The 8,733-nt window shown below is 31.5% G+C and overlaps 1 protein-coding gene across 2 annotated transcripts; it reads right to left on the bottom strand.

Moving 5' to 3' along the window:
- Window positions 1–941: 941 nt before the first annotated feature.
- LOC132313023 (UDP-glycosyltransferase 86A1-like) lies at window positions 942–7,727 on the bottom strand. 2 transcript variants are annotated; one of them, XM_059811635.1, is made up of 2 exons: window positions 7,288–7,727; window positions 942–2,099 (listed from the first exon to the last, which is right to left on the bottom strand). In XM_059811635.1, the coding sequence occupies exons 1-2, from the start codon at window positions 7,403–7,405 to the stop codon at window positions 1,165–1,167; spliced, it is 1,053 nt and encodes a 350-aa protein (XP_059667618.1). In that variant the 5' UTR covers window positions 7,406–7,727; the 3' UTR covers window positions 942–1,164. The 2 variants fall into 2 exon arrangements, with proteins under 2 accessions (XP_059667618.1, XP_059667617.1); XM_059811634.1 differs by lacking the exon at window positions 7,288–7,727 and adding an exon at window positions 2,651–4,281.
- Between the last annotated feature and the right edge of the window lie 1,006 nt (window positions 7,728–8,733).

Below are 8,733 nucleotides of genomic sequence, written 5' to 3'. Positions count from 1 at the left end.
TAATGTTGGGTGACATGGAGGATTTGTCAAGGCCTGGATATTAGTGGTGTGTTTTAAATAACTAAAAATCACTATTGGGTTTTGGATTTAATTCATTATTCGGTTAATTGTAATTTATTGCTTAGATGATTAAATTACTGTCTTTGATAAAATTAAGGAATTGATGAGTTTCTTTTAAAAGAAATATATATTGTCGGATTAGTTTAGGTATGATTAGTAATTAACCATTGGTTAATGGTCTTGGCAATTTAAGTGAACCTATTAATAAACAGGATTATTGTACTACATATATAAGTATTTATATATATTTGTAGCATCGTGTAATAAAGTTAAAACTTTAGTAGGGTTGATGTTTGGTATAGATGATTTGTTTATTGGTTTTCAGAGGCTTAGTAGAGAGAGCTTGCTCGTAGGATTTAACCCGCGATTTATTTTTTCAGGATTATTAGAAGTTCAAGTCTCAAGGTTGAGGATGCGCAGTTGGAGGACTTATTCACTCTTTCGCTTTATTTAAAAGTAAGATATTAGTATTTCTTCGTTTGTTACTAGTATTTAATAATGAACTTCTGGATTATGGATTTTTGGTTAAAGGGTCCTTGAGTTATAGGATTCCCGAGTTGTAACCGTTTGGAAGTTATTAAGGGACTTATTATTTATTAGTTTCTTCAGCGTTTTATTTTATTCTTTGTTTCATTTTGTAAATTGTGCTTATTTAAATACTGTAATTGTTTTGATATCCCTTGATTTTGTGCGCGGACTTGATCAACCCGTGTTCCGAAATTAGGGGATATCACAGAAAAAAACCCTAAAGGAAGTAATCCAGAAACTAAAGAAGCCCATCTCTTTCATAAAGTTTTACTATGTATAACTCACAAAATGGCAACTAATTATACTATTTCCATTCACATAAAACAATCTAATAGTCTAGCTCACTCGCGTGATAATGAAAATGAGAGGTAAAACACCCTCACATTTTTAATAAAAATTTATGATGAAAACCAGAATAATTTTGGGATAAAGATTAACAACTTAAAAGAGCTTTAGGAATAGGAGAAATTCCAATTTAAGTGTGATCCAAGTATGTTGTTACCAAGCTTCTAATTTAAAGAAATTAATTCCATGTTGTTGAATACAGCATAAGCTTGGCCAGATATCCATTGAACCTTATGGTAGTTGTGATAATGTAGCAAGACCACGTTTTTTGTGAATTTTGACTTCAAGATCTTTGATAAACTGATTAAAATTTTTCTCTGAGGATCCATCAGTTGCAATTGCATTTTCCAATGTTCTTTTAACCTTCTTGACCTCACTCCTCAATCCATCAGCTGATTTTCCACTCATCAGACGGTTGATCTTATCCGCAACTTCTTTCATAGTGATTGATTTCTCATCACATAGATTGATTCCTATCTTCCAATCATTAACCACTAATTTTCGATTAGGGATTTGATCAGAAAAGCAAGGAAAACAAAGCAAAGGAAGAGAACACCATATACCCTCCAGCACTGAATTCCAACCACAATGAGTTAAAAACCCTCCCACCGATGGATGCGACATCACAGCAATCTGAGTGCACCACGTCACGATCAATCCTCTATCTTTGATACTATCTTCAAATCCAACGGGAAGGGAATATGCCTCTCTAGAATCTACAATGTCCTGCCGAAGCACCCAAACAAAACTCACTCCACTAAGCCAAAGCCCATGGGCTATCTCCATTAAGTCATCTTGACTAACATGAGCCAAGCTGCCAAAAGAGACATACAAAACAGACCCAGTGGGCTTAGTGTTGAGCCATTGTGTGCAGTCCGACTCGGACCAAAGGCTCGTGGCCACAATGCTCTTGGTGAAGTCAGAAGGGAAAATGGGCCCAATCGCGAAAGTGGGCTGCTTTTGATGTAGGGCTGAGATTGTTTCAGATTCGAGCTCATGCACGGTGTTAATGAGAATAAAGTCTGCTGCCTTGACTTCATCAAAGGACTTGTAGATGATCTGGTGCAGCACTGTTGATATATTGGTATCGTGAAGATATGACATCAGGTCCGTTGGCTCTATAGCCTTAACTCCAGGAATATAATCTATGGTGTCCTTGCGATTACCTAATAAATAACATGATATAATTATCTTTGTAAAATGGAATAATAAATACCTTTTGAGATAAAAACAAAAACAAAAACAAACACAAAAACGAACTAAAAAAATCATTCTTACAAGTTAAAACCAAACCAACACACCGCATGCACTTCCGCCCTCTTAAGAATTTTATTGCTTTCCTAAATATTTACTCTTTGTGTGTGTTGGTGTGTGTTTGTGTATGTGAAAGGTGAGTTTTATTGAACAACAAACGCCAAATACCAAACGAATATTTACTATTTATTAAATTTTACATACATACCTACATTTATGTATATACTATTTATTAAATTTTACATACATACCTACATATATGTATATATATATATATATATATATATATATATGTATATATATATCTCTTACTATGGAGTAATAAAATTGGGAAATATTGATTGAAAAAACAATAAAAAAGGAAATAGAGATAAAAACAAGGAAGAAACGCTCGGTGGTGGATGGTGTAAATTTTGGTGTTTAAGTGGTGTGTGACAGTGTGTGAGAGAGAGAGGAGACTCACAGTTAGAAGCGAAATGACCATTGTTCTTTAGAAGGTGCAAGTGATAGTAGAGAGTGAAAACCAAAGCAATTTGTGTGCAGAAGGAAACATTAACCAGGTTATACTTTTTCGCAATCATCGGAGTCCAAACATGGAACGTGTCGGCGACCAAACAAGATACCGGTGGTTCCGCCGTCCGGACTATCTTTCCGACGAGTTCATCCACATGTCTACATATGTGATGGAGGTGAACCTCCCGGAACTGAACCAAGTTTTGGAACCGGTCCAACTCCACTGGAAAACCGTCGCTCACGGTGGCATAACGTATGTCTAGACCGGATTCACGGGCTTCGGCGAAGATGTCATCTCCGGCGGCGGCGTGTGGTTTGCCTTTGGATATCTGGTGGTCGATTGATTGGGTGTTTATGAAGGTGATGGTGAAGCCCTTTGATGCAAGCTTCATGGCCAAATGAACGGCTGGGATTAAATGACCTTGAAGAGGGTATGCGAAAACAATGGCACGAGGCTTTTTGTGAGTGTCCACCATTTTTCTCACCGACTCTGTGTGTGTGACTGTGAGAGAGAGACTCTATATTCTACTACAGTATTATGTAGTAGCTTATCGCATAGTTAATATATGGTTACATTTGTCCTAAAACAATAAATGGACTTATTATTTAGATGTTTTAAAATAATAATAATAATAATAAATAAAATAAATGATACAAAGTTCGAAACTTTGACTACACGATTACTCATGTTCAATTTGTCCTCCATCACCTTCTTTAAAAATAAATAAATTCCGATAGAAACATAATAATCTATGAAAACATAAATAATAAATTAAAATATATCATTCTACAATATCAAAATATTTTCCTAGAATTTATATGATTATTTTTAAATTGTTGAAAAATAAGGTGGTGATCGACCATGTATGTGCACACTGCCACTCTTTAAAACCGACCCTCCACGTGCTTATCATCTAACTACAAGTACTATACTTAGTAAAGCTCAACAAAATACAAATTTCAAATTAGTTCAACAATGATAATTATTTCATGACCTCATTAATCGTTAGAGGTAATAAATTAAAAATGAATTGGTCTATATCAACAAGTTGACTGCTCTCATCTAAGGAATATATTTTCTCACTTAGAAATTATAATTTAATAATTTAATTCTAATCTTATGTGTATACATAAAAACTAACAACGATTATATTTAAGTGGTTCCTTCGTTTGATTCAGTTTCAATTTTATTAAAATCGTCACAAATAATTTGATTATGTCATTGCAGGGTCTAAAGTCAAATGTACACTCCTTTCTTTGAATATTAAGTGATTCGTTTCTCGATCAACAGAAAAACTAAGACTAAAAAATAAATTCAAGAATAATAAGAAGTTTAATATATATATATATATATATATATATATATATTGGATCCAGATACTATTACAAAAAAACAAAAGTTATCCTTGTGTGGGGAGTACTTCAAGCTTATCTTTTAATTCTTTAGGGTTCGTTTGGTTAGGTAGAACTAGCAAGAAAAGGAAAGAATCGAAAAATATTTAAATTTTTTGTGCGTTTGTTTAGGATGAAACGATAATTTTCTTTAAGGGTTCGTTTGGTTAGACAGAAATAAATGGTGGAAAGTGAAAGTGAAAGAAAGTGAAGGGAAGGAAAAGAAAATTAAGTTTCTATGGTGCATTTAGTTAGCGTGAAAATTTTTCAAGAAAGTTGTGAGAAAATATTATGTTGTTAGTTTGGATAGAATGAAAGAGAAAAGAAAATGATTGTACTTGACAAAATTGCCCTTATAATTTTAAATACTAAAAATATAAATAAATTTGAGTAAAATTAATACATGCATCAAATTTTGTTGTTGATAATAATATTCTGAACTTGTATGAGACACCAAGTCACCTGAATTACTTTAGTCAATATATATATATATATATATATATATGATTTAGACATATGATTTAGACATTACAATTTATATAGTTATTGTAAGGACTTTGATGAAATCGAATAAGATTAGAATTGTTCCACTGTATGTTTGTTTATATTAGAATAACCAACACCAATAGAATTTTACATAAAACAACCAAGTTTATAAGGGTTTTCTTTTTGAATTCAACTAAAATTATATAACTATAGAATATTTTGTATTTTTCTTTTTAATAAACGTATATATTTCCTAAAACTTATAATAACTTTAGTATCCAAATTCTAAAATCTAGTTGATATGTATATAAATTAATATAATGCACCTAAAAAAATAACCACCTTATATGTATATACCTATTTGAGAAAAAAAAAAAAAAAAGGAGAAAAAGATAAAGGAAACCAATTGATAATTAGGGGTATAATAGGAATTTAAAATATAACTTCACAACTTTCCCGAGAAACAAAAATTTTTGCGTATTTTATATAGGAATCGTTTTAGAAAAAATTAGCTACTTTCGGAAATCATAATTTCTTGAAAACTTTCCATTTCATCCTAAACAAACGCACAAAAATTTTAAATATTTTTCGATTCTTTTCCTTTCTTGCTAGTTCTATCTAACCAAACGCATCCTAAAAGTATAAAACACGCGAAAATTTTTATTTTAATCTATTTTTATTACTTTATTCTTTTATCTTTTTGTCCCTTTTTTATAAACATTTTTTTCCCGAACGTAAATGAAATCATGAAATTGGAGAGATTTTATTTTTAGCAAATTTTTTTTAATCGATTTTTATTGCTTTATTCTTTTTTTTTTTCTACTGTTTTTTTTTTTTCCCCCTTCCAAATACGTATATACATATAACATATTATGGTGGATATTTTTTAAGTGCATTATATTAATTTTCAATATGTGTATATACATATCAACTAGGTTTTAGAATTTTGATACTAGAGTTATTATAAATTTTACGAAATATATACGTTCCTTAAAAATAATAATACAAAATATTTTATAGTTCTATAATTTTAGTTGAATTCAAAAAGAAAACTCTTATAAACTTGGTTGTTATATGCAAAATTCTATTGGTTTTGGTTATTCTAATATAAACAAACATCTAATGGAACAATTCTAATCTTATTCGACTTCATCAAAATCCTTACAATTACTATATAAATTGTAAGGTCCAAATCATATATATATATATATATATATATATATATTTTGAGTAAAGAAATTTCGGCGACTTGGTGTCTCACACAAGTTCAGAATATTATTATCAACAACAAAATTTGATGTATGAATTAATTTTACTTAAATTTATTTATATTTTTAGTATTTAAAATTATAAGGGCAATGTTGACAAGTACAATCATTTTCTTTTCTATTTCATTCTATCCAAACTAACAACATAATATTTTCTCACAACTTTCTTGAAAATTTTTCATGTTAACCAAATACAATATGAAAACTTAATTTTCTTTTCTTTCACTTCACTTTTACTTTCACTTTTACTTTCACTTTCACTTTTCACCATCTATTTCCATCTAATCAAACAGACCCTTAGTGTTAGTGTTTGTTTGTATTTGTTGCTTGTATATTCTTTTGTCTTCGAAAGTTACTCTCATTTTTCATATGTTAACCGTTTGTAGGAACTCATCACATCATCAAAAAAAAAAAAAAAAAATTCGAGTCTAAAATTATAAGTATTTATTTTTACTATCCTAAAATGTTGGGATTGATAGGATAGGATAGGATAGGATCACATTTACACGTGTAATGTCTTCTTATTTTTGACTTATCTTTGACTAATTCTCATAGGATTACATTTACACGTGTACTGTCTTCTTATCTTTGACTAATTCCCATTCACACACGCACACAAAACAAGCAATACACAAATTTAAAATGAATGATTGTGTTTAGTAACCGGTAACAGAAGAAAATCTATATCATATGTGGTGGTCCAAATTATCATTCCTTCATAAATACTAATGACATTGTCATATTCATATCAAATTACGTCATAATAATTTATTCATATAAAATTTATTAATTATTAAAAGCAAAACTTGAATAACGTAACTTGAAATTTTTTAGAGAAGATCTTATTTAATTGAGTTCCTTTTACGTTGTAATTAAGAAAGATTCAATTAAAAATTTGAACTTCTAATAAAACTCAAAACCCTTATTTATACTAATATTAATCTAAGAGTGGAGATGTGATTAATATACTCACATAAAAACAATAATAATATATTATAAAATGAAATAATAAATACTTTTGTGATAACCAAAAATATAAAAAAAAAATAACTGAAAAAAAATACTTCGTACAGGTTAAACCCAAACCAACACACAACAAGCATTTCCGCCCTAACAATTTTATTATTTTCCTATATATTTACTATTTGTGTGTGTCGGTGTGTGTTTGTGTATCTGAATGGTGAGTTTTATTGAACGACAATCGCTAGATGCCATACAAATATTTACTCTTTATTAATCAGCTGTCCAATATATATATATATATATATATATATATATATATATATATATATATCTTCTCATAATATTATACTGAGTAGTAAAATTGGGAAATATTTATTTAGAGAAAAAGAAAATGGAAATAGAGATAAATCAGAAACGCTTGGTGGTGGTAGGTGGTGTAAATTTTGGTGTTTGTGAGAGAGAGAGAGATAGGACTCACAGTTAGAAGCGAAATGACCGTTGCTCTTTAGAAGGTGCAAGTGATAGTAGAGAGTGAAAACCAAAGCAATTTCAGTCCAGAAGGAAACATTAACCAGGTTATACTTTTTGGCAATCATCGGAGTCCAAACATGGAATGTGTCGGCGACCAAACAAGACACAGGTGGTTCCGCCGTCCGGACTATCTTTCCGACGAGTTCATCCACATGTCTCCATATATGATGGAGGTGAACCTCCTGGAACTGAACCAAGTTCTGTATACATAACCGGTCCAACTCCACCGGAAAACCGTCGCTCACGGTGGCATAACGTATGTCGAGACCGGATTCACGGGCTTCGGCAAAGATGTCATCTCCGGCGGCGGCGTGTGGTTGGCCTTTGGATATCTGGTGGTCGATTGATTGGGTGTTTATGAAGGTGATGGTGAAGCCCTTTGATGCAAGCTTCTGTTGGTAAAATATAGGCTTAATGTGACTTTTAAGATATAACAACCTTTATACTAATATGTCATGAGATAATTAACAATATGCTAATAAATCATTAATTAAATATGCAACTCTATATTTAATTAAATATACAAAATAATAATAATATGCAAGGAATGAACCTGGACCGAGGCTAGTATTGGATACTATGTCCTTAAGACAGATTCGCCCCGCTATGGTGCTAACGGACTCAGTGGCGTCAATCTCCCAAGATACAACGGTCTACATCCACCAGTAGCAGCACTACAAACTCGTGGATACGGCGAACCTCCTCCGTGTAATACTCTCTCTGACTCAAAAATGCATCTATATACTATATAAATGCTGAATTGGGTGTAATCCGAACCAAATGATTCGGACCAATCTTAATATAGCTCGATGAAATTGAATTAGGATCGAAGTGGCTCGAACCACTTAACCTAAGGTTTGAACCCACTTGGGTTGGGTTCTAGTCTAGAGAGGGAGATAGAAGAAAATGAAAATGAATAATTTGCAAATGATCCAAAGGGGGTATTTATAGAAACAAAAATGCCTTTTCTGATTGGGTGCGTCTCTTCATCATTGGACACAACCATTACAATAGGTTGCAATGGTTCACATGGTGTCTATTCACCACTAGACACATCCATTCCAATAGGTTGCAATGGTTCACATGGTGTCTGTTCACCAATAGACACATCCATTCCAATAGGTTGCAATGGTTCACATAGTGTCTGTTCACCAATAGACACATCCATTCCAATAGGTTGCAATGTGTCTTTTCGAATGGGTGCAACCATGGGTCATGATGGTTCGAAAAAAGGTGTAACATTTTGAAAAAACTAAAAAGTGGTTTTTTAATTTAAAAGGTGTAACCCTTTAGAAAAACTAAAATATGGTTTTTTTTTTTTTTAATTTAAAAGGTGTAACATTTTAGAAAAACTAAAAAGTAGTTTTTTTAATTCAAAAAACCAACCACCCAA

This window comes from Cornus florida, unplaced genomic scaffold, assembly GCF_030987335.1.
Source record: "Cornus florida cultivar Cherokee Brave unplaced genomic scaffold, ASM3098733v1 CherokeeBrave_3.0.0_Hap2_Chr06, whole genome shotgun sequence".
In the NCBI taxonomy this organism is placed as follows: Eukaryota; Viridiplantae; Streptophyta; class Magnoliopsida; order Cornales; family Cornaceae; genus Cornus; species Cornus florida.
This window is presented reverse-complemented; position numbering and strand designations above follow the sequence as displayed.